Here is a 26803-nt window from a genome sequence, read left to right on the forward strand (position 1 = left end):
CTCTAGACACTTGGATTAATAGTTTATGGTTGTCTAAAACAGTTTTTTTCAGCTGGGTTCTGCTGAACTCTAGGTTCCATAACAAGCTGCTGCAGGTTCCATGAAAGATCATGATTGGAAAAAAAAAATTAAACATAATTTTCTGAACTAGTGCTCACAATGGTGGGAGTTTTTTACATTTCACACCACAGCTGCCAGGATTCTCTAAGACCTGAAAATTATTTCAAGGGTTCCTCTTGGGAAAAAATGGTTGAGAAAGGCTTTTCACTAAGCAAATGACACTGTAGACAACCATTCTATGTACTTTTAATTTGATAAAACTTATTTTAAACTTTCAGGGAAATACCAAAACTTATGAAAGAAGTTTCTTCAAAGAGGAAGGCAACAGAAGGGAAAGTAAGATATTTTTTATTTTTAGTTATAATTACATATTCATATAAAATTATCCTTTAAACAGCTAGCCAACACCATGATTCTAAAGGAACAGATTTTGAAATGAGAATTATTGAAATGCAGATGTTCTGGGATTTCTTTTCAAATGTATAAAATGCCTTTAATACTTAACTATTTTGATAAATGATTAAAATCCTTGGTAGGTGTATAGTCCAATAAAGCCCTCTGGCAATATTTTTACTTTGTCTACAGGATTATAATCTTTACTAATTTTCTTGTACTCGGTGATAATTATATTTCCTAGTCTTCAGGTGAACAAAATTAGAGGACAAGAAGAAATATTAAATATTTGAATTGAGTTTACAAATGATTTTTCCAGATATCATTAAATAATCTGGCCCAGCTTATGAAAAAGATGCCCTACTTCCGCAAGCAGATTACTAAGGTAAGCAGAAAATTGTAGATGATGTAATTGGAACAAGGCAATGTTTTAAAAATTGTTAAAAGGAAAATGAATCAGCAACAAAAGCAAAAGAAAATGGCAGAGGGGGGAAGGGGAGGAAGAGACTGAAACTTGAAAGTATACATTTGTGTGAAAGAAAAAATACAATTATATACATCCATAATCAGTATTTCTATCCAGAATGATAGGTATGTTAACCCTCATGAATTCCATTAACTATATTCTAAATGTCAGAAAAACTCAATAATTTTCATTATTTCCTGATAATCCTAAGCATGTCTTCACTAGAGGTATATCCTTCTAAGTTCAGTGGAATTTATTTTCTTCCTGAGTATTACAACTGTAGTCTCAGAAAGTAAAATAAAGGCTTGGCTGTAATGTAAGTGTTGTTCATTATAGTTACAACAGTTTCTGCCTAAAACATTGGATAATGTGATTGCTTTTTGCTTAAATCCAAAAACCGACAGATTCGTTTTATGAAAGACCACTGTATATTAATGAATCTTGAATTCTAAACTTAATTTGGCATAATTCCAGAAAAAAATAGTTTTTCCCCTTTCTATTTTGCAGCAAGTTGTGCACCTTAACATAGCTGAAGACTGTATGAATAAATTTAAGAGTAATATAGAAAAACTGTGCAAAGTGGAACAGGTATGTGAAAGCATTCATAAGTTCAGTGATTTTTAGAGTAGACAAACCCTAGCCTAAATATCACTAAACTGATGGTATTATAAACAGGGAGCCCTATCCTCCTAAGGCAGGAAATGCTGGTTCTCTGTTTTGTCTGGCAGAACATGAGAGGATTGGAGGATTCTCCATCGTGCTTGGAGAATGGAATAATGTTGGGGATAGAGCTCACATTACATTCTGATATGCATCCCTCATAGTTTTGATGTGTGATGGATGGGTTAGGGGTCTAGATTCAGCCCCTTAACTTTGCCTAGTAGTTTATCTTCACCTTAAGATGAAGTAACACTTAACATATGTGACTGTTAGCGCTGCTTGAGCTTTTTCTTTTCTAGGAGGAAAATGTTGTAGTAGTCTTTTCAGCTCAAAGATACTTGGAAGGGCCTTAACTGTATCAGGCCCTAAACATTTAGAAATGAAATTGCCATAGTGTCCCACTGTTAGTTTTTAATTAAGGATAGGAAGAGGAGAAGACAACAAGCAACATAATGGTTTGATTTAGTTACAAAACAGATCAGGTAAATTCATTTCCTGTAATGTACTGCAAGATTGACTAAACATTGCTTCAGTGCAGTTCTGCTCTAACTGCTGCCAAAATTTTCAGGGTTTTTAGAACCTCCCTTAGCAAAATAACTCAGTGATAGTTATATGTGGGAAGTAGGAGTTCCTCTGAAAGTTGGAATGTGACAAGAAATTCTTCAAAATTCTGTAGCTGAAATGAAGGCTTAAGGACCAACGGCAACATTACAGTAAAGGTTATGCTAAAATTATTGCTGTGCTTTCTTGTTTATAAATTAGGATTTGGCTCTTGGAACAGATGTCGAGGGACAGAAAATAAAAGACTCAATGCGGGTCCTGCTTCCAGTACTGCTTAATAAAAGCCATGATAGCTATGATAAAATAAGAGCCATTCTTCTCTATATCTTCAGCACAAATGGTAAGGTTTGCATCTTACACTGTTCAGAACCACTTCTGTTTATAATATGATATTGAAAGTATGTGATAAAAAATATAGATGTGGTGAAATACTATTTTTATCATGTGAATCTCCTGAAAGCTGTGGCTACAATGTTCTGGTTTCAGGACCCCTTGAGATGATTGCCGGTTGTACATGACTTGTGGAAGTGGGTCATTGAGAGAAAATGTTTCTGACTAAATTGCAGTCAATTTACATAAAAATAAAAAATGGCTATGCCAGACTGTGTGTCTGTAGGCCACATCATTTAGTAATTTGATTTAATTGCAGTCTTGTGGAAGTTGATTTGGCAATATGCACTATTCAATTTGGCAAGATGTCATGTTCACTGATTCAATGTAGTTCATACATCGTAACGTTTCACATGCCATGGCGCTGACGCGGGTTTCTGTTTGGGAGGTTGCTGCTGTGAGACCTTGTACCAAGCTCTGTATATGGAATCAGGACAATGGAATGTGTTTGGGTTATGTTATCTGTTCAAGGCCTTTTCCCGCAGACCATCAGAAGCCGTTAGGAGCACCTGGGATTGTGGACTTGAGAAGATTCTATGGGGGGAGGGATTTCGTTTGCACCGAGGGTTTTTAGTTTGAATTTGGCGCGCTTTCATCATTCTCAGCTTTCTTTGCGATCCTGCATACTATTCTTCAATAAATCAGATATCTTTGAAACCCTGCTCATGAGTCTGATATCCATTAGAATAGGCAATCCTTACACGAGATTGCTGAGAAAGCTGGAGATTGCACTGTTAAGGAAGTTCACAGGAAAAGTAAATTTCCCATCTTCTTTTCCCCTAAAAAGCATATCCACAGGATTCATGGAGCTGATCTGAAAAAGGATATGAGCTCCATTTTGGGTGCAATTCTTCCCTTCCTCAGTAGCTCACCACTTCCTATTTCAAAAGGCTCCAAGTTATCTAATGATTTCAAAAGGTGCTCAGGGAGGGTGAAGAGGAATTGGTGAGAAATGTTATTTGAATTATCTTCTGTAATACACTAAAATCAAAACCATACCTTTTGAGAAGTGTAACTAGGAAAGAGCCATAAACATGGGCATAATGGAAACATATTCAGCATGTTATAACTTCCTACAGTGTATAACGTTTATTAAGTTCACTGATGGTTTACATACAGTAGCTTGAAATTTATCCTATACAACTGTTGGTTACTAATTCAAAATGTCACATTTATCAAAAAGGAACTACCCAAGAAAATTTGGACAAGTTGATCCAGAATGTACAGATAGAAAATGATAGCAACATGATAAATAATTGGAAGTACCTTGGTGTGCCAGTCCTCACTACAGTAAGGAATGCAATTTTTTTTCCTGAAAACTATATCTTTCTTTACTTGTTTTCAAGGGTCTGATACACATTTCAGTTTCACATCCTTTCCCTTTATTTCTCTTCTCACTTAATTTTTCCAAATTCATCAGTCAACAGTCATTATAATTAGAATAATTTATGAAAATTGTATGACAATGAGAGCTTGGAACAAAGTGACAGTTTTTGCCCCAGAATGCAGATTAATAGCATTAAAATCTGTTGATCATATTGCATTGCTATGACAAGAAAGCATTCCGAAGTGTTTCATGAGGATGATCTCAATAACCTAGTAAAAAGTCTGTGTAATTATCTCAAGTGAAAGTGGGTTTGGAGATAAGCCTCAGATGTAATGCTTAACTGAGGGCACCTAATGTATTCATAGTTGATGGGGAAGTCTGAACCTGCAACTATATCTGTCTCATATTACTACATTGTGCCAGGACTTGTAGATTTTAGAACTCTTAGGCTGGAGTGTACATATTTACTTAAGAGTAAGTCTTACTGAATGGAGTGGGACTTTTATCTTCCTAGGAAACAATAGCACTTCAAGAAGGAAAGATGCTATTAGATAGTCTGTTAACAGTATTACTTCTTTTAGTAGCAATTAAGTTTTTAACAGAATATATTGAAGATGAAAGTAGAAATATTTAGTGGAATCTCAGGCTATGGTAGCTAACTTAGATTTATGAAGAATAAAGCAAGCAATTGGCTAAATTGCAACTTAGGCCATTCAGGAGTACCTAGTGTGACTTGTTGTTTGAATATTTAATTTCTTAGATGATAATAACATTTGACTTTTTAGTCTGCATCACAAAGAAGGACATCAAGAAGGGATCGCTCTTCAGAAGAAACATTTCAGCTTTCTAGATGGACACCCGTTGTTAAAGATATCATGGAGGTAAAATTTTCATGAACACTTAAGCAGAAATTTTGAAGAGAGAGACACACACACACAGTTAATGCAGCTTTCTTGTTGATTTTATGTTGCAGACCTTTGATTGTATCATTTAATGAAACAATCCCTCACTTTTAGCCATGCTGAAGCCTTGGTTTACAGAGAAATGTAATTCTGCAGCATGTGAAAGGCTACAGATTTCCATTTCTCTTTGCTCTAACAAAACCAGTGACATATTTGGACATTCACAACCTCCCCCTTTTTTACAATTCTTAGCGTTTGAGTAGCATGTAGAAAGTACCTTCAAGAAGCCAAATAGTTTAAGAAGAGTCCCAGAGTATATTTAAATATTTAAAATACTGAAAAAGAAGAACTTTTCTTCAAAGACTTAATAGGGAGTGAAATATATAATTTTAATATTTTTTTGCTCTGTACACTAACAAATATTGCAGGAAATGTACTGCATTTTTAATTCTGTAAACTGCATACATATCTAAAAGCAACTGCTGTCTCCCTCTTAGTATTTGTGTTCAGGCAGAAAATTATTCAGTTATATGAACAAGATGCTAAGTTTTGGAATAAGAAGGAACATGAAGTGATAAATATTTGGAGTGTTGAACTTTAATTATTGGCAACTGTGGAATCTCTTTTCATCAAGAAAGTGGTTGGTAAATGGCAACATCAATTCCAATTTTTTGTTAATGTATTGTCCATTACTCTAGGAAATTTTTGCTACTGTATGCAGGTTTTAAGTCTGGTTGCTGGTTACAGGTAATGTGAATCTTTTAATAATATTATAAGGTCATGTTTCTTTGCTTTCTAGGATGCTATAGAAAATAAATTGGATTCAAAAGAGTGGCCTTATTGTTCCCAGTGCCCAGCACCCTGGAATGGTTCAGGAGCTGTGAGGTTAGGAGTTTAATTGTGCTTGGATGCGTGAAAACAATGTGCTCCTCAGTTTCCTGATAATTAGTTTGACCAGTTATATGTACTTCATTTATAGCGCACGTCATAAACCCAAAACAAGTCACTTGGATGATCGTAAGAGTGGTGCAAAGCTAATTGTGTTTGTCATTGGGGGCGTTACATATTCAGAGACACGCTGTGCTTATGAAGTTTCTCAGGCATACAAGTCTTGTGAAGTTGTTATTGGTAAGCCTATTTTTAAATATATTTTTATTGCCTTAATACATAAAAAAGAGAAAAAAAGTAACAAAAAATAAAAGACAGAAACAGTGAAAATGAAACAACAAAAACATATTATGTAGAAAGCCATTCTGCCCATCTTTTAAATACGTTATTAAACAATGATCACACAGAATAATATTGATCAATGTTTCCATTACATTGATAACCAGTTAATAAACAGAAAATGAATACACGCTAAAGATCAAGAATGTAAATCTGGGGTCACAGTGTGTTCATAGAATAATATTTTCTACTATATCCAATGCCTGGTAAACCCAAATTCTTCATATAGTAGTAAATTCCGAATGTTTATTATAGAATTCAAAACTACATTCACATATTTCTAATGCTATATTAACAAACAGACGGCTATTAAACAAAAAGTGGGCTGTATCATATGAATAATAATTTGGAAGCTTTATTTTATTTATCAAATTTATATAGCCTCCCATCTCACACGAAGTGACTCTGGGCAGTATACAACAATAGTTTTTCAATGTGTCCAGCATTTAATGCAGGAAATGTAAGAAAGCTATTGCTAAAAAACAAAGCCAAGCTCCTCCCAGAGGAGTCATGTAATAGCTTTCTAATTGTATCCTTAGTGGGTTTTTTTTATTTGGCAACTTGCACTCCATGGAGAAACTGAAGTAAAAATAAGTGTGCAATAATAAAGTAGAAAGTCAAGATAAGTTTTTTTAAAAAGCACTTATATAACAGCCATAATTTAGGGTTTGTTGTCCCTATATAATTTTTTTTTTACCATTTCTGTTTAAAGAAACAGGAGCATAGGAATACCAATATTTATCCTTCCTCATAAACTCAGTGGGATTTTTAGCCATCTATTTTTGTCAGTTTTTATCTGAGATACAAAATATATACTTACATCCACAATTGAAGAAATCATTGCAATTATTCCTTATATTAATTATTATATTCCCTGATATTTGAAAAAAATCAGAGCAATAAGCACCTAATTTTTTTATCACTTCCATAGACATAGAAACATTAAAACCTATCACAAATATAGCAGATGTTCTCCAGTTAAATTGAATAATGAAATAAATTAACGAACTTTGGTATGATATCAATATATTTTGGTATAGGAAATACGTAGTTCTCAGTAAGACATATCATCAGCATAGAATAACACTTTGTGTTCAGTTCCAGCCAGTCTTATTTTGAGGTCCAAATTATGGATGGCAGGTGAACTCAAGGGCTCAGACCTCGAAAAATTGAGTTATCTTCTTGCAGATGCGTTCCCAACTATCAGCAACCAAGTTGCTACTTTTGCTCGGCTTGTCATTTAAACTTAGAAAGAAATACTTAAGTTCTTAGTTGTAGCTTTGGCTTTATTTTGCTGAAACCTTTTTATATCTAATACTCTTTTTTTTACTTAATTTACAATCTTACTATTTTACTTCACTGTTATTTTATTGTATTTTATGGCACGCTATATGCTATGACCTTTGGTTACAACAATAAACTTACATACTTACTTACTTATTGAGGAGTGTACATTGCAATGGAAAATGTGTTTTGTTTCAAACCTGAAACATACTTTATTCATTCAGTGTATTCACTGTAGCTCAGAAAGTCAGCTGTATTGGGCATGTTGTGATTAGATTGAACCGAAACCCACAATTCCTTGACTTTTCCATGTTTCCACTGAGATAAATTTGAGAAAGGTCTTAAGGGGTGAGTAAGACAAGGCTGGTGCACCTTGCCTTTCTCTCCCCTCCTCTTTTGTATGGCCTCTGTGCTGGTCCACCTGCCAAGCTTCCCATTGCAATTTACAAATGGTAGAAACAGCTTAAAGGAAATGGGAAAGAAATGCACTGGGAAAATCAGAGATGCCATGCTGGAATTCAGGAGCAGTGGTGTGTAGCAGCCACTGCATATCCAACCCGTCTGCCTGTTTCTCTGAACATCTACATCCTTACTTTTCCTATTTCCACTTAGCCACTGCTACTGCTGCTTGCCTTACTTACATGTGTTTCAGCTCCATACATAGACCACATGTTTTCCACTCCAGCTTGAGGATTTTCAAACTTTTTCAGGCTGCTGAACAATAGTTAAAATAAAAGTTCCCGGAACCCCTGTTCCAAAGGGAAAATGAATTGTCATGGGTGCAAACACCCCCTGGGGGAGTGGAGTGGGGCTTCTGAATGTCACCTGACAAACTTGGACCTTTTTACTTCGGGAAAATTGCTGTGAATACCCCTGCAAGTGAACTTTTGTTTTGTCCTTAATCTCTAATGGAACTCTGTCAAGAATTCCATGCAACACATTAGAAAAATCCTGATACAGCCTGCCATCAATGATGAATATGGTAGATTAATGTTAATGACTGCATCTTTTTTACCAGGATCCACTCACATTGTGACACCTAGAAGACTTCTGGATGATGTAAAAGCACTTACTGGAACAAAATCAAAGGACAGTGTGTATTTTAAGGATGAGTAGAGATCACATTTAAACATTCACTTCTGCTTAACTTAACAGATAAAAAAAATCATGATATAAATATTATGGATATAATCTAGCAGAACATAAGCATCTTAGGGTCCCTTGATTTCACTGGGAGAAATGTTAAAACATCTCTGCAAATTCTTTTTGAAATCAGTGGGAGTTAAAAGTGCTCAGTTTGAACTGGATTGTATTCTGTGTATATATTTTACAAATAAGTGTTATATTAGAATTGTTTTTTATAATTTGAAATTGCTGCTTTTCATTGTGGTAGGGAATGGGAAGGTGGTAAAAATGAAGTGTATGCAACAGCTTGTGTTTTTATATTGTATTTGGGTTATACAGTAGCTGGCTTTTTGCTGTGAAATGTTCACTGTGGAGAATGTTCATCACTACAACATATTAAGACTTGGAAAACATGTTTGTACATATACTAATAGTTTCAGTAACAATGTGTACACTTTCTATCATGGAGAAATGTCTGTTTCTAAATATATGGTTACAAAATGCTATGAAATTAAGCTGTGGAAGAAATTGAAAATATAAATGTGTAACACAGTTTCACAATTAACAGATGTTGAGCTACAAAATTCTATGCAACTTCTATTTCACTGGAAACAATTTGCAGTAAAGTACAAAATATAAGGTTACCTTCTTTTCTGAGAAATTTGATATAAAATATATGTGTCTGGGGGTGCATGGATCTTTCTATGTTATTTGGATAAAATTCAGGTATGTAATAAACATTTTACCATAATTAAAGAACATTGGAAAATATGTTGTCTTGTGTTTCTGTTTGTTGCTAGAGAACCTTTAAAGTACAGACCAGTTGGTAATTTCCCTCCTCTTTTTTTCTTGGAAAATGGCCTCACTGGAGTCTTCTAAACAGTATTTGGTATTAATTGGAGCAGGGGAAGCAGGAGGTGAACAGAAATGGCATACGGGGTGATTGATAACTAAGATTTTCAAAATGATACAAACTAGATTAGAATAGAAAAATGTTATTGCTTATTTATTTATTTATTTATTCTTTTCTCACATTTCTGCACCGCCCATCTCACAAGCGACTCCGGGCAGTTTCCTGATTTGTTACCTAAATCTTTGGGCAATTCATTAATTTTAAAGCCATGTTTTAGGACATGCTGGTTTATTTTTTATTTATTTATTAGATTTATGTCCCATCTTTATTTTGTACAACTCAAGGTCACATACATAATGTTTTGCCTGCTGTTTTCCCCAAAATTCCCCTGAGAGTTGGATTGGGTTGAGAGTGAGTGACTGGCCCAAAGTCACCCCAAAGGCTTTCATGCCTACAGGAGGCCTAGAACTCTCGGTCTCCTGATTTCTAGTCCAGCATCTTAACCATTGCACCAAATTGGCTCTCAGTGTTTGGGACCAGTGGATGTTTCTTTAAAAAAAATCAACTTTCAGATTTTTGAAAACTGAAAAAGTTTTCAATAAATAGCTACTATGGTGAACACAAATCACTAGCTTCTCAGAAAGGCACGTACCAAGACGAAATGATAAACAATTTGCCCTGGAATCTGCATATAACAGAGATTGGGGATAGAACCCAAAGACAAGGCCATTAGTTTGTTTCTTTCCCAAATTTATGTAAGGCAACATTCACACAATGGGATGTGCAGGTACCAATCTCAATATACGAGGGCTGCAATACAGGTGGCTACACATTAGTTGCTCTTTATCTTGGAACAGCTGGTTTATAATCTGAATGTTACTGTTAGTCCTTTGCCATGGTCAGATCAGTTCTGGCCAATGTGCTCATCACCACCCATGGTCTCTGTGCAAGGGTTCAAGACCAACCCCCCCACCCCCAAACCGAATGGATTTAACTGGTTTTCAGACAGCATTTGGGGATTTTCCTAGTAATCAAGCAGGCAGTTCGTCCATCTACAGAGTCAACCTCTGGAATTTGGAGGCGATAATAGTGTTGGATATGATTGCACAGAGAGGCCTATTTCCCCCATCACACTAGCTTGTTTTGGTGTACCCACCCACTGTAATGAAATGTCAGTATGAAAAGAACCCTTTCACTATGAGTTTGCCTTGCAAGGAACAGGAGACAAAGACCAGAGATCACATATATTAGTATTATTTCTTTTATCATATTAGCCAGAAATCAGTTTTATCTATTTTAAAGAACTGCCAAGGCAGGACTACTGATTTCTTCCTTCCAGCACAACGTTTCTGCTTTGTCCAGCAGGTTGCAGCACACAAAACAGTTCATAAGGATAAAAATTTAGACAACTAGAAATAATGGAAAAGATAAAAAAAATGAATGTTAGATAATTATTATAATATTGGGGGGGGTTTTCTTTCCCTTTTCTATATTTACTGTGTTTAAACATATGCTGCTTGTATTATAGGATTACAGTTCTTACTCTTTGTGTTTTAGATATGAGTGGTCATAGACGGTAATAAATAGTGTTAATCTAGGTGTTCCCTGCTTGGTCAAGGGAAAAGATCTTTTTTTTTTCTTTCAATATCTTCTCTCCAAACAAGGAACCAAGTCTAGATTAGAATGAGAAGCAACATTCACATTCCAATTTCAGATCAATATAGTATTGCTACACTGAGGGATGTCTTTGTTCTAGTTAATAATTAGACTGAACAAACCAACCTTGTAGCCTCTTGAGTAATAACTTAATTCAAGTTTTCCTTTGACATATTTGCCACCCATAAGCAAACTCGGGAGGAAAAAAAGAAGTAGAGAGGGACTTTTCTCTAGATCTCTGTGAGATTCTTTCTTTGCTAGCCATGAATTTCCTTTTCTCTGAATGCATTTAATGGATAGTGGTTTCTGACAAGATGATATGAACACAGTTAACAAAATTTTACTGACAGTCACACAGTTTCGTTCCAGCCTTGACTCTGCATGAACAGCCTTTGATGGTTACTTAGGTCCTGTTATCTGGGACTCCTGATCCACAACCTTCGAGGAGGTGGGCAGAATGCTATCTTGGTTGTCCTCTGCTACATGTTTGGATCCCTGCCCTTCCTGGCTTGTACAGGAAGCTGGTGGGATGGTGCTGATGGGAATGAGTAAGATACCTCTGGGACATGGGAAGTGTTGGTGCATTCAGAGGGTGAATATGAGTACCATTATTGACTACCTCCATTTATGAATGTAGATACCACATGTCCGGTATGATATTTTATTATGAAGAACCATTTATCTTTTAAGAAAACTAAATTATTTTGTGATCTGAAATTGAATAAGATACTGTCTGGTATATCAAAGATGGTATGTGGCATAACAAAAATAATTAGATTTATCTGGAACATGGAATTTAGCCACATCAAAACCAACATCAGAAGTTTCTTTTTACAGTGGTGTATTTTAATTTTTTACACATGGAACTCTTCCTTCTTCTAGATATCATTTATTAGTCTTTAAAATACACTGTCAGTACTGATGAGCTGTGCCACTGGATAATGTCTGAATTTTAACCTTGGCTAAATCTTCTGAGACAGCTTGCATCATGTGTTCTGTTGTTTTCTTCAAATTGTTTGCCGTCTGTATAACATGATCCAAAGAGGAGTTTAATATCTGTTAAGGACAAAACATGATAATTATCAAACATTTTTTGTTAACCAAATTAAACAACCTATTTTAAAGTATTTATCTGATTGATTGGTTTATATAGCAACCCTAGTCAGCACACAACTCAGGGCAGCATACTTCACCAATAAACAAGAAAAAGTCAACAAAAACCACACAATAGGCCAAAGCATAAAAGCTCAGAGCAACCACATACAAACACACAGGCAGCTGGGAAAAAAACTCATCCATTAAGTCATACTGTCTCTAGACCAACTGCCTAAGGAAGAAAACAGGATTTTAATGTCTTTTCAAAGGCAGGCAGGGTCAAGGGGGGATGTTATTCCAACAGAGAAGATGTGTTCTGGGTCCTGTCAGATGACATTGCCTAAGCAACAGGACTGAGCACATGCCAACCCTGTCAGATTTTATTGTAAATTTCTTAAATTTAAATATCTGAAATGTAAATTTCTCAAACTTTTCACCAACTACCAAACAATACTGCTTTTGAAGTAATGATGATCCTCTCTTACCATGGTATTTGTGTCTTCACTTTGCCTTTTTCTCCGATTACTGATTGTCTGCCTTCCATTGATATTCCTACCAGAGAGGTACTGTGGTGAAAGGATAATGGTGTCATGCATCTTTGAATAGCGGGTTTGGGGAATATCTAGATTCTGTCTAAAAAGAAGACAGAGCAAAAGAAAATAAGAAAAAAACTTTCATGCAACAAATACATTCCATGTTTAATACGCAAAAGGTAGCAGCCTGGCTAGTGAAGAGCTGAAATCAAGGTGTTAATTATGCATTGTTTCTCAGGCTGCTTTCAAACATTTAAGCACAATAGAAAAGACTTACATCCAAAAATTGCGATTTTCCCATTTAACTTAAATATATCTGCAGAATTAATATTTCACAGAAGTAGAAGTTTGCACAGTTGAGTATAGATTGGTTCAAACTGTTAATAGGCCTTACCTGTCACATAATCTGTCTATAAAAAATTCTCTCTGTTTATCTTTACAAATCCTTTGATGGGCAATGCTATTCTGTTGTGAAGAACCTGAAAATAATTATAAATAAATATTTAATTAAATAAGCATATGGGCTAACCTCAGTTCCTGCCCTAATTATTAAAAAGCTTTGAATTATTATAACGCTGCCTTTTAATTATTAGAAAAGGAGACTGAAGTAAATAAAAGGAGACTGAAGTAAATTTGCTAGGAGATAGTTAACTTATAAAGGCTATGAAAAGATTAAGGTATGTCACTATGGAGGGCTAGATTACAGACTATGGGCCAACTTAATTCTGCTTTAATGGGATTAGACTTTTTTTTACAGCAATACAAAATATAATGCAATACAAGCAGAAATTTATTTGTATAATGAAAGTTTATTTACTGCTATCTTGCTGCAAATTCTGTTTCCACAGATTTGTTCTGTAAGACCAAAAAAATCATTTTAGCCTTAAGAGAGTGCTGAATCCAAGCACACGCCCATGCATTGGTCTGCTCCTTCAGGGGGAGAGCAGTCCCACCCAGAATAGGTGATTCACCACACTCCAAGACATAGAAATTTCCTCCAGTGTTGTGGTTCATGATTAACTTTTTCTGGATACAGATAGTTTAGCTATAGGTATCTAATATAACTGCTAAATTGAATTACGTAATAAATTACAAGACTGTGCAGAGATCCAGATTTTAAGGGGAAACTTGATCTGGGGCCCTTGCAGGCATGTACAGTATATTATACCTGTTTAACCTCCTTAAATCAAACGCATCTCTTCTAGGTTTGTGTCTAAATTCAGGAAAAAAGGAGCTTATTTAAGGAGTTACTGACAGGTACAACATCTCTCCAAATTACCTCTCCCCTTTGAATCTAGAGTGCTGCAAAGCCCTAATTCATACATATGAGGTTGCCCTTGAAAAATGATTCTGGTTTTTCCACAGGAGCATGACCCAGTTACATGACCATATATTCACTACTGAAATCCTAAAAGCACATTCTCTCATATCAATCTGCTCATGCATTAAGACCATAATCAGAAGGCCTCCCTGGTTTCTTCAGTAAGAAACATAATCATCTGCAAAGGCAGATTTTTTTCTACAATGCCATTCTAATTTTGGAATTACTTCTAAGCTTAATCTGTTAGGTATGAAGTAAAATATTCTATTTGTATGAGTGTGAATGCATGCACATGTGTATGTCTGTGTATCTATACCTGGAGAGATACATTTAGAAGACTCTCAATTTTATTCTTTTATGCTTAGATTTTAGGTTGCTTTATTATATTGAATTTGTAACATTTGTGTATACTTCCCTCTTTTGGATGAGGATGTGATAGGTACTGTATATGTCTAAAATAATGGAGCTCATACTATAGTTTTTCATATTAAATGTCCCATTTTACAAAAATAATTATTTTACCTTTATTTAGTTCTTTGGGACCCACTGTCCATGATCCATGACTTCTAATTTGATGTTTCAGGTCAACTTTACTATATGAATTATCTTGTAGGTCACAGAATGAAGTGTCTCATATTTCATTACCTACCCCACAAAAGTTATACAGCCATGTTAGACACTATAAATGTATCAACCTTAAAGTATGAGTGTGCATACTTTAAGGTTGATACATTTATTAATATAATATATTTCATTCTTGTATCATTTTGTTAACATTTATGATTGTTGATGATGTAGTCCTTAAAAGAGCCACAATATTAACAATAATATATTAATTAACTAATAATATGGCATTATTGGTTGCCATGACCTCCAGTTGATGCATGAACTGAACTTACTAATTTAGGTCTTTCCCTAGCTAAAAGCTATCACTTCATCTTCTGGCTGCTTTATTATTTTAATTAGTGTTCTATAGTGTCTTTCTGTTTGTTTGTTTGTTTGTTTGTTTGCAGTCAGACACCAAATTTTTTTAAGCAATGCATACAAACCAAGTAGACTTCTTTGTAAAATGTAGACTTGAATAGGTGTATGCATAAATCCAAACAGTTAAATAATACAATATTGATAAGCAATAAGTCAGTAACTTACTTTAGAACACTCCAATTTTAATAGCCTAAATGGTGGTTAGCTGTTCAGGCTGGCAGATTTAAGCTCACTGATTTCTGATGGCAAATGCACTGGAGCAGAACCTAGCAACTTTCTTAGAGGTTTCTGTGAAATATTATCTAGTAAGAACTAAAAACGCTGAATGTGGTAGGGCCCTACCCCTAGCATCTTGTCCGTGCAGTACTATAGAGCATCATTCCTGATACAGCAAGCAGTGCAACAGGATAGGGGCTATTATTGCAATGGCTGCCTATGAGCATTTGCAGAGGCAATCAAGATAAGGAATATTATGGAGCTGCACTTCTACCAGGTTAAAAGGTAGGGCATTAAACCTAACCAATGTAAATGCCTTTCTGTTTAAAGGGAAAGTATCTTAAAAGGTTGGTTGGAATAATGAAGAGGATGTGATGAAAGGTCTCTGAAGCATAATTTGGGACTTTAGATTTGTCGCCTTGTAAACTGAGATTACCAATGCATTGTTTGGTTTCTGAAATAACTTTCTCCAGACCCATTTTTGTTAGCACTTTCATTGAAAGGCCACAGAGGGAAAAGTCTGTTTTTTTAATGTAGATTTACATTTATCTATAAGAACAAGTTGAGTCAATGAATCATTTCCATTGTTTATTTCCAACTGGTATTTTAAGTGGCATACTCTTATGTAATGTCTATGGAAGGAGATCCTAATTCATTAAAACATTGTGGATAAATCAAAGGATGTGGAAAATCACTTTACTGCTTCTAAAGGCTTGGTGTTTTTATAAGAGAGAAGTGGGTACCATGATTTCCTAAATGCAGATCTGATATGGGAAATTTGCTCTCACTTGAAGGTTAAATAAATTATTACAAGGTGCTGTTTAATATAAAAGCCAAAAAACTGGATTCAAGGCCATCTGAAAATCCCAACTCTCTCTTCTGCTTCTGACGGAGAGCATTTTTTTCAGAGGCTAAAGAAACTTCAGTCTTAGCTTTAACTAAATTTAACCATCCCAAGAACAGAAAGTAACAGAGAAGAAATCCTGTGAAGTTGGTTATCACTTTAAAAGCTCTGTTCTTTCTCAGGATCTATAAGGGACTTGTCACAAATTCACTTTATCTCTCTTTCATATTTAATATTGGAACTATTGGCCTTTTTATTAGGCAAATAGGATATTTTGGGCATAAAAGTGGCTGAAAATATATGCTGATGATATGTATTGATAATTATGAATGTTCTATACTAACATTTATTAGTATATTGTAAGGATTTTATACATTATCAGGCTATTCAGTTAACTTGACTAAACTTCATATATTTTCTGTAAGTTCTAATGTAGCTATGGAATTTTGTAAAAATAGGGGTTTACTTATTTGAATTCTTTAAATATCTTGGAGTAACTATGCATAGGATAGGGACTTGTCCTATTACTGTTCAGTTTTGGTTTTTATGAGCATAAATTTGTTAATATGATTTTGGGGAAAATAATGTGGTTTAAAAATGTGTCTGATTTTGAATAATATAACCCATATGTAGAATGTAGCATTATACGAAAAATTATGGACTCACCAAAGATGAGGTGTAGCAGAAAAGTTTATTCTTTTTTGATACAAAGTTAATGCCATCCTATATTAAAGTCATGGATTAATTGTACTATATGTGTTTTCTCTCTGCTTACAAACTGCCTCTTTACCGATTCAGTGGAAATTCTGTGTTTAAAAACAAGTTTTCTGTATGTTTTTTTTTCTTTTTTTGCATGCTTTTGATCTTTTTTGCATTTTTTTTTTTTTATGTACACTCAAGCAATGAAAAATTACTAGTAGCTACACACTAATATTGTAAACTTTGCTGTTGTAATTCCAATTACAGAATAAGGTGCTCCCTGTATAAGTTTATAACTAAAGAGAGTTCGTCTTGAACATGTGGCTTCATTGCTTACATATAAATGGCTGATTCTGAATGGAGCCATATAATGCGTAAGTTTGCATTTATAAATACACTCAAGAAAATGTAATTTTAACAAGTAATTTCTAGAAGCAGACTATAGATAATAATGCGAAGTTTCAAAAATATTAATAGTATGCCCTAAATATGCCTAACAGACTGAATTCAATAATATTTAAAAATCTTGCTAGGGCTCATATCTGTCTGGATATACAGTTGGTTGGTAATCTAGTGGTGAAAAAAATGCACTCTTCACTTCTTGGATCACTTTCATCTTTTTTGACTTTATAGAAAGCATGCCAGAGCTAAAACATGAGACAAATGAAGCTTTGATTTTTTTGTAAGTGAGACTGGATTATGATAACACTTACTAAGCATACATAAATTATGTACCTGTTACATCTAAATCCACTGGTTTTCCTTCAAAGAAGACTGAAAATCTTTCATAGTCAGAATTTCCTCTGTTTGCTTTTCTGTATTCCATTTTTTTATTTCTATATTAAAAAGAGAATATAGCACAGAGATTTAATAGAAATTTAATTGCAAACATGCAGGTGAGTAATGGTGCAATCCCACACATGCTTATTCAGAAATAAACCATGCTAATCTTGGTGATCTTCTTTCTGTGTAGTGGGTCTTGCAATCTAATATTCACTTACCTGGGGGTATATATGACTCAGTTGAGCTCATTTCTTAATAAACATGTAAAGACTTGCAATATAAGTCTGTAGGGTAAACTACATTGTTTTTTGTATTTTATATTGATGCTAATTTAATTCACTTTAGGTATAGCAATATACATACTAACCTATTAGAAGAACAGGAGCATATTTGATTTCTTGATAACTGTATTTTCCGTCTGGGATGTATAATAATATTATGCTCATCAGTAGAATGTCTCACTCTCTCCAGGAAATAGTTATCTGATGAATAAGCTAACCTTCCTATGGAAAATATTACAGGTAAAAAAGTTGATTAGTGGATGCCTCTTACTAGAATGATTTCATGCACTATTAAAACACAAATATTTATTTTTATCTTGTTCTACCTTGTTCCTTCAGTACAGTGAAATCAGCCACATCAGATTTTTGACTGATGGAATTTGCTAAAGCTGAAGATCTTATTTTCCAATCATTTAAATTCCTGATGGGAATGAAACTAAGATTAGCATTGTATAGTATCAGATTACTAGCTGAGGAGATCTGAACTTAATTTAATTGACATTTTGATACCTGGCCAAACAGTAGTGACATATGAATAAAAAAAATTATACCACCAGTAGCTATAATTATATTTATAAAAAGCTCAGACCTTTATGCAGTACGATTGTCATATTGGACAATATTTGGTTTTGATTCAAGACAAAAGTGACTAAAAATGAAACAATATGTTTAGAAAAGGTAGGGAGAGGGATATTGAAAACTGCCCAGAGTCCCCTTTTCGGGAGAGATGGGTGGTGATAGAAATCTGAAAAAGAAATAAATAAATAAAATAGCATATCTAATATATTTTGGGAACTTACCCATCTGTATTTTCTTGTTCGTTGTTATAATTCTGATTTGTTTTAAGGGGTCTGTGGTGGTGGTCAAATTCTTCAGTCTGAAATATAAAAAAATAAACTATACAGTGACTAATAAATTAAACAATAAGAATGCCAGACAACTTAGCACATTCATTTGATTTATAACAATTTAGCTTATTATATAATTTAACTATAATTTATTGAACTATTAAGCAGATTAATTTTAAATATGAAATTGACTTACATGGATAGATTGCTTATTTGTTAGCTCTCCTGCTTTGTCCACAGATGCCACTGTTTTTTCACAGATACTTTTCTTTTGCAGTCCTACATGACTATGGAGAAAGCATAATATAAGTATAAAAATGTCTTCATTAATGTAGATATTTTGTAAGATTGAAGAATGCTGTTTAATTTCAGCCCTTCACATTTGAAGAATATAACTATACATGTCTCAATTATACATACAGATTTAGTGGAAGCTGCAGTGGATGTCATTTTATAATGAACCTTTAATTATATTCCTTTTAAAAATGGATTAAAATCTTCAGCAGCAATCACTCAATTTATGTAACAGGCTTAAATTTAGAAGAAATAATTAGTATAACAAGTCCTATGAGTCCCTGAAAAGCTGATACAAAGCAAACCACCTTGGAAAATAAATTAAATTTCCTAAAACTGATGTCGTGGCCACTGGTGTTTGAAGAAAAAAACAACTTTCTTAATTTATACTGGGTCAGATGTAAAAGAGCACTCTGAATCTTAGCAAATATATTTAGATAACTTCAGTTTTAATGAACCCCATTCTTTCACACAAGTCTAAATTTCAGCTTGTGTTTTGCTGAGATATCTCAACTGGCAAGCCATTGTTAGTGTTTACCTTCCAAAACATAACTGGAATTCTACTTTTACTCTTTGGAGAGTAAACAATAGCCTTTACAACTTTACTTGGAATATCATTTCAACTAAGCCAGAGGGACATCATTGCTTTATTTAATAATCATCTTCAGTGATTATCGTAAAAGTTCAATCCTTACTTTTGCTGGAAGTGATGGTTGCTGTCATCTTGTATAGATTTTTTATAGGCCTTCTGTGGAGTTACTTCTATAGGATAACTTCTATTCTTCCAATAGTTCTCATTTTGGGGAATATTTACTCCTGCAACATTCCTTTTTGGTGATTCACTGATGCTTGTAATCAAGGGACTCTGAAAGAAGTATAAGAGAAATATAGAAAGCACAATACATAATCTACTTAAAATGTGCAGCAAACAAATGGTATTAAAAGTGCCCTGTTTCAGCTTACAAAATGCTGTTTAGGATTATAGGTATATGACCTGGCTCACCATAACACCCAGATCACTGATAAAAATTGCAATTTTTATTCTTGTTGAAGAAAAGGTTATAATTTCGAAAAGAGTTTTCCTGGTGAAATTAACAACAACCAAAAAATCCCAAATACTTGTAAGGTTCAGTGTCTACTAAATGTCAGAAAATGAGTATTTTTTTTTCATTCCTCTGGATTGAAGACTCCAGTACATTATTTTCTTTATTCTCTGCAGTAATAGGAAGGGACATTAATCTTTAAGACTCAGAAAACATGGCATAATGGCTTACCTCAGAATAGCTTGAACAAGCGGGAGACTGATGGGATTTGAGTGATGTTGATGTTATATCTGTTGAAGAATATGGACTGAATCTCTTCTCAATTTTCTCTTTGATATCTTCAAGGAGCATCCCAAGTTTAAATATTTCCCCTTCTACTTTTCTAAATACAAATACAAAAAAAACACACCCAAAAGTATATGTAATTAATATTGCTTTGTTCTTTTACTATCAGATATAAGATATGGAAGAACAGAAGAAAAATACATGAGAAATCGGAAATCGAAATACTAAATTTATTATATTTAATGTTTAATATATGCTGAAAACAGTGACATTGAATGGTAAACTACAAAATGTCTGCAGACATGAAAATGCTAATTAGGTTAGCAAGAAACAATTTAGCTTTGGAGGAGGAATCTGGTAGACAGTTCTATAGAGAATCAAGAAGAAAAATGGGGCCTATACTTTGAACTAGCGAATGGCACAGTTTTGACCCTCCAGCTATCTTTTTCTATGTGGCCTACATTTTTTTAAACAATAATAAAGTTAAGTGTAGAGAAACTTTACCTGCTCCTACTCCTATGCTTTTATCTGTGACAATGGGGGTGAGGTGGTTGCTACCTATTCAGTTATTTTAAATTTTGTCTGTGGGGTCTCCTTATTCATATTATCCAGAATTATAAAGTATTAAGTATTTTTTCCAATGGAAAAGATGACAGTAAATACTGGATTTTAAAATAAATGGCTGTTTTCCTCTAGGGCTTATTCTCATATCCAAAACTGTCATACCTCTTTACCTGAACCATCTTTTTCTCCAAAATTTGCTTCTCTATCCAATTGGTGGAAAGATTTTCGCTTGCCCCCCATCTCCAATTGCATTGCTGAATGTGAATTCCTCCCACAAAGAACAGCATAGGAAGAAAATTCAGGCCCGACCTATTCAATACTTTTTGAAAACAGGCTTCAAATTTATATTCTTAACTGAAATCAAGCATCAGTAGGATTTATTTCTAGGTACACAAGATCAGACTGTAATGTTAAGAAAGTAGTAAAGATAAATTTATTAATAGCTATATTATTTTAAAAAAAACTAATACTGGACCTGTTAGGATCAAATTCTCCAATATTTCTTGATGATTGCTTATGGTTTTGAACTTGCAAAGCATAATGCTTTTCCTTGGTAGCTATATAATTCTGTTCCAGTTGCTCCAGTTGTTCTTTTAAAAGTTGCAAAAACTTCATTCATAAAATAATAAAATCATTTAATTCCATGTCAATTTTACTATAAATAGGTAATTGAAATGTTAAATGCATCTCAAATATATAATTCCAATCACTTTGGGAGAAACAATATAAACAGAATTACTAAATCTGAATGACATCACATTAAACTTTCTAAACTGATCTTTAGCTCTAAATGCTGCCAAACATGACAGATCAAAACACATTCCTTGAAGATTATTATAATTTTGCCACTTCAGCACTTAAGTACCTCTTCTATGAAAATAAATGCTTGGCTTGTTAAAGTATCCAAATTATGCTATTCTATGCAGTATTCTTATGCACTTTTCATGCAGATGAAGTCCATGCACATGTAGGCTTCTCTGTCCAATTCAACAGAAGAAGAGGCAGCATCACACAAAACTGCATCTTCATACATCTGTCTGCTATGTAGAAGTGATCAGGGTAACACCGCGGGCTAAGGGATTCTCTACACACTAGTGGTTTCCATTCTGTGGTACAAAACTGTACTGAGTGCACGTTTAAAATAAATTATTTTGTTGACTTTCAGTGCAGGACACTCAAGTCATAGTTATATTTATAAAGAGACTTGTGTTCATCAATTTACTTCATGAAATACATGCAGTAAATTAGCTTTACATATTATTCTGAAATGATAAAAATCATGCATTATTGCTTATATAGGCAAACAATTGAATTCAAGCTGCCATAGCAACTTTAACTCTGCCAAAGGCCAGTGTAGGAACACTGAAATGGAAGGAAATTGTTGCGCTGTTATGTGGGTAACTTTAGGGATTGCTATACTGACACATATTTCCCTATTGTAGAAAACCAACATCCTATAGTGGCTGAAGCAGGGTGTGTAAAGGGCATATTTGAATCCAAAGCTTCCTTATTCCTCTAAATCTGCTAAAATTTCCCTCTTATTTGTTTCACTGAGAAAAAAAAAGTTGAACAAACACACCACTCTAAGTAAGGAGGAAATGCTGTCTCCCCTGCATGGAGTGAATCAGTGGGTGCGTGAATGATGGATCTCTGCCATGTAACTTTCTCTTCGGCCTAGGATTGCTTAGTAAATTAAACTTAGTTCTTATTGAAGTCAATCAGATCTACATCATGGAACTGCATAATCTTCAAATGGAGCTAATATCTTTTAAAAATATTTATAAAGTTGAATTTACCTGATGGTGTTCTTCTACTGAGAATACATCCTGTTTAATACACTCAGAAAATATATCAACCTTAAAAAAAAGAATACATTGCATTTCAGCTTGCAGATGAGATATTAATAAAATAGGTCAAGTTCCAAACATTTAAAAATGAGACATGGGGTATTACATTTGCTTTCAGCTCTTCAGTCTGTTTCTTTAATATCTGTTCCTTATCATCTGTTATATTTTGCAGAAAAGGAGGGTTCATAGATGATTGTCTTACTGCATCAGCTGACACTAAGGATGAAGTTATTTTTTGAGACTGTGATTCTACAAAACAAAATTAAAGAGAGATGAAATAAAAACCCTGGAAAATTTTCTCAGACAATAGTATAAAGAGCCCAACAAATCAGGAGTAGCAACAATCTGCTTTTTTGAATAGCCTATTTAAACTACCTGAATGAAGGGATTGGGAGAAATCAAGCATGTGCTCCACAGGAATGGTTACAGGTGAAAATACTGACATTTTGGAAGCTATTCCAGTATTTTGTGCTTGTTCTGACGTACGTGAATTTGAGCAAGGAGGTATCTGTAAAAATATACACATTCACTGAAAAGTGCAAAATCAGCATTAACAATAAAAGCATTCACTTACTTCTCTCAGCTATCCCACCTTTTTTAATTTTGTCATGTTGAATTAAAAAATTCTAAACATAATTATACTTTATTAACTCTAAAATTTACATGCAACCTTTAACAGAACCTCCAGAGCAGCCTACAAAAACAAAGCAAGCCTGTAGATAAAATATTACAAAAAAGTAATATAAATTAAGTCAGAGGGGAAAAATACATCAGGGAGTTAATCCTATTGTCCCTGATTTCATGATGAATAATTTTGATCATGGGATGGTTTGGAAGGGAAATAAATAAAGTTTTAAGGTCATGAGATTATTGAATGGTGAAGGGTAAAGCAATAAATGAGTTTCTATTTGAAACAGGTAGAAAAAAATTGAAAAAACACCTGGCACAATTTTCAGAATTGAAAAGAAAAAAAAAACTAAGAAGCTGAGGGAGACAGTTGGGAGGAAATTAAGGTACCACATAGACACCAGCGTTGTGATAAAACAGTAAGAAAACGGAGGATAACAGCTAACTGGTTCTTTATTTTTCCTGCAAAGCATTTCAAAAATGAAATTTCTAAATGTGTTAGTGACAAACTGCAGCAGCCCCACATTGTCACAGAAACCATGAAGTCATGACGTCCTTCACAAAAGACAGTTTGGGAACAGATGCTGAGATTCCGAAATAGTGGTTATTGAGGTTCTCAACAGCAGACACCATGAATATTTCAAGGAATTTCTCTTCCCTTAAGTACATACTGTGGGCTCTTTACTCACCTTCAGAGGCCCTGTTCCAGAAACGGAAGTGAGGTAATAAAATTAGTTTCTTCAGCTGAGGTGTCCAATTTATTGGAAACTCTCCCTAGGAAAGCATACCTTTATCCATGTTGATATATTTTCATTGCCAGACAAAAACATTCTTCCTGCTGGACATTTTAATAGTTTTGTATTCAATTTGATTTTAAATGCCCATTGTATCTAGAATGATAGAATTTAAGTTTTGTGTACTATGCACGCTACCATACAATTTATGGCAGGGCTTTAGAAAAAGAAAATACATTATTTTTATTAAGAAGTTATCCTCAATAATGACTTTAATTTCTTATTCTGGGAGATTTACCTTAGGATGAAACCTTAGATGATCAATATGATTTTGAACTTCAGCTTGTCTTGTCAGCATCTATTGTTTGAAAAGGTACAATAAAAAGTTTTGATTGTGGGTAATATTTTCAGTATAACATTAGTTGTCTTGTTAAAATAACATAAGACAGGGGTCACCACCATTTCTGGCCATAGGATGTTCTCCCAAATCTCCTGAAATTTTATGAGGTTTTAGCAGTTTTACTCTGAGATCTCATGGGCTCTTGAATAACAATGCCTAAATCTTGCAAGATTTCATACAATTTAAGAAGTGTAGAATTAAAAAGTAATTGCAATTAATTTTGGTTGGTTGCAGGTGTCATTTTGGGGGCAGATGGACACTTGAGCATCCATGGGTGCAGATCTGCTGATCCATGACGTAGGATATTCAAAAGCATTCTAACTTCTAGGAGACATATATTCAGTAAGTTGTTAACAAATACCACAAGAACTGTGAAGAAAGAAAAAGAGTTTGGTTCAGAAAAAAATTACACAGTAAAAGACAAGTTATTAGACAGGAGGATAACATAAACGAAATAGCTTTATTTATTATTTGTTTATTAGATCTACAGTATATGACCACTAAACTGGCAGCATACATTAAAAACTAAAAAAAAATCAGAATGCAAAAAATATAAAAATGAAATGATGCAATGGGGAAATGCATGAAAAAGTTTATGATTGGAAAGGAAGTCTGGAAAGTGAGCCTAACTGCAATATGTCTGAACGGCTAGCAGGCTGATTTCTAGAAAATGCCACATGCAAAAAAGGTCCTGAGCCAGTACATTGCCACTACTGTGATATTGCTAGAGATTTATACTGGAGATAATGGCTTGGAACCCATGAATTTGATGTTCTTTATGATAAAGAACAATGGTAATTATTTCCATAGACATCGTTCATTCCAAAGGCTGATTGCAGGACCCTCCTGGCTTTACAGCAATGGACTCTACCCCCCCCCCCAGGGGGGGGAAATTGGCAGAAAATTAGAAACCATCCTTACATGTAATTTCTATTTGTTAGAGCTACATTGAATTTCAGTTCATCTACAGATTCTTCAGCACATGTATGTCAGACTGCATTTATTATAGTATAATTATGTGCATATTTATTAAGAAATATTTCTCATTCTATTAATAGGACCTACTAAGAAGATTTAGGATTGCAGCCAAAAAAAACCAAGAATCCAGAGGGCATTTAACTTAAATTAATCCTGGCATTTAACTTAAATTAAATCAATCCTGGCATTTAACTTAAATTAACAAAGGTTTAAAGTAGGCTTTTAGTGTCTATTTGAAGACTTAACCCCAAAATTAGTGACTGAATTTATCCAGATAAAAGCAGACCTAGTTTATATGCAGATAAATCACATTTAATCTACCTCTAGCTGTTGATTGAGTTCAAATGTTCCCTTTTCTTCTTCTTGATTTTTGATTGTATCAGATTCCAAAAATGTAATTGCTTCTAGAACATCTTTATAAAGCAAATTTGGGGAAGATTTAGTTCTTTTCAATACAAAGCTTTCGTTATTTCCTTTTAATTCTTTTACTTCCGGGGCAATCTCAGAGGAATCATAAAACCCATAATAAATCTGATGCTCACTGTATTTGGGATTATGAAAATATTCAGTGTTTTCCAGGAAATATTGTTGGTTTTGATACTCTTCTTTGGGGGTTGAGATATAATTTAAGTCTTCATTAATTGCAGGTTCTTTCTGAATTACAAACTGTGAATTATTCACTTTGCAGTATTTGCTATTACAAACAAGATTATCATCACTTTTGGCCATTAAAGATGGCTTATCTTGGATCAAATCCCAATTTTTGACAACTGAGTTACAATTTACTTTTCTTTCAATATTCTTTATTTCTTCTTTTGGGGAAAATATCCCTGTATTTTCTGAAATCTTAGTTTTATTTAGCACTGTTTCATCAAAACTGTCAGTAAATGATATCTCTGGGATAGTTTCAGAATCAATTAATTGGCATGTTAAGTCTTCTTTTGGAAAATGACGTAAAAGGACATCTGACATTTTTGAGCTGGAAAACTCCTCATTTCTTTCTGAACTGTTAAACCCCCCAACTTGTATTTCCTTTTCTGTTGCCATGGTAAATTCTATGTCATTTTTTTTGGTCAACAGTGCCATATTTATTTTCCTTTGAGACAGCTGGATTTTGCAGTCTGAATTTTCTTTTATATGACTGCTCAGAAGAGAAGGTGTCAGTGTGGAAACACTTGGGGAGACATGTTCTATAGAAATAAATTCTTCCAAATTCTGTGAATCACAACTGTATTGATCTCTGTCTTGTAGATCTCCATCATAAGGCAAATCTTCTTGCTCATTGTCAGTACTGTCTTCAGAGTAAAGCATATCAGATAATATTCATTTACTTTTCATACAGTGAATACTGTTACACTGTAATTACTTATATTTTGATCATATTCTGCATGTTTTCAAGCTCTGTAAGATTTTAGAGAACAAATTTAATAATCTGAGTTATGTATAAGAACACAATTAAATTTGTAAACCTTCCATTTCCCTTCTGTAAAACTTTCATGGACTCATTTGACATACGCATTTCT

General features: G+C 34.0%; 2 protein-coding genes across 2 annotated transcripts in view; one reads left to right on the forward strand and one right to left on the reverse strand.

The window, feature by feature from the left end:
- Window positions 1-9166, forward strand: part of STXBP3 (syntaxin binding protein 3) — a 33765-nt gene extending 24599 nt beyond the window's left edge. The window contains exons 11-19 of the mRNA XM_063298366.1: window positions 339-396; window positions 773-838; window positions 1427-1507; window positions 2342-2480; window positions 3714-3820; window positions 4643-4738; window positions 5559-5644; window positions 5739-5887; window positions 8289-9166. Coding sequence (XP_063154436.1) covers window positions 339-396; window positions 773-838; window positions 1427-1507; window positions 2342-2480; window positions 3714-3820; window positions 4643-4738; window positions 5559-5644; window positions 5739-5887; window positions 8289-8386 — 880 coding nt within the window. The 3' untranslated portion in view covers window positions 8387-9166. The remainder of the gene's footprint in view (window positions 1-338; window positions 397-772; window positions 839-1426; window positions 1508-2341; window positions 2481-3713; window positions 3821-4642; window positions 4739-5558; window positions 5645-5738; window positions 5888-8288) is intronic.
- A 2568-nt stretch (window positions 9167-11734) lies between these two features.
- Window positions 11735-26591, reverse strand: AKNAD1 (AKNA domain containing 1). The gene is made up of 17 exons (XM_063299876.1): window positions 25602-26591; window positions 24201-24260; window positions 22917-23049; window positions 22648-22790; window positions 22491-22550; window positions 21170-21303; window positions 20077-20227; window positions 19498-19667; window positions 18705-18795; window positions 18461-18537; window positions 17987-18081; window positions 17747-17882; window positions 17332-17432; window positions 14376-14483; window positions 12927-13011; window positions 12485-12632; window positions 11735-11960 (listed from the first exon to the last, which is right to left on the reverse strand). The coding sequence occupies exons 1-17, from the start codon at window positions 26589-26591 to the stop codon at window positions 11817-11819; spliced, it is 2826 nt and encodes a 941-aa protein (XP_063155946.1). The 3' UTR covers window positions 11735-11816.
- Window positions 26592-26803: the final 212 nt, after the last annotated feature.

This window comes from Candoia aspera, chromosome 3 (genome assembly GCF_035149785.1).
Source record: "Candoia aspera isolate rCanAsp1 chromosome 3, rCanAsp1.hap2, whole genome shotgun sequence".
NCBI classification, from domain to species: domain Eukaryota; kingdom Metazoa; phylum Chordata; class Lepidosauria; order Squamata; family Boidae; genus Candoia; species Candoia aspera.

Bases quoted from the DNA above. Each gene is read 5' to 3' on its own strand.
- AKNAD1 (XM_063299876.1), bottom strand. From the start codon at position 26,591: ATGCTTTACTCTGAAGACAGTACTGACAATGAGCAAGAAGATTTGCCT. The intron at 22,791-22,916 runs GTAGTTTAAATA...TTTGTTTTGTAG, and splicing joins CTCCCAATCCCTTCATTCAG to AATCACAGTCTCAAAAAATA. The intron at 14,484-17,331 runs GTACATAATTTA...ATGAAATATGAG, and splicing joins AGTGGATTTAGATGTAACAG to ACACTTCATTCTGTGACCTA.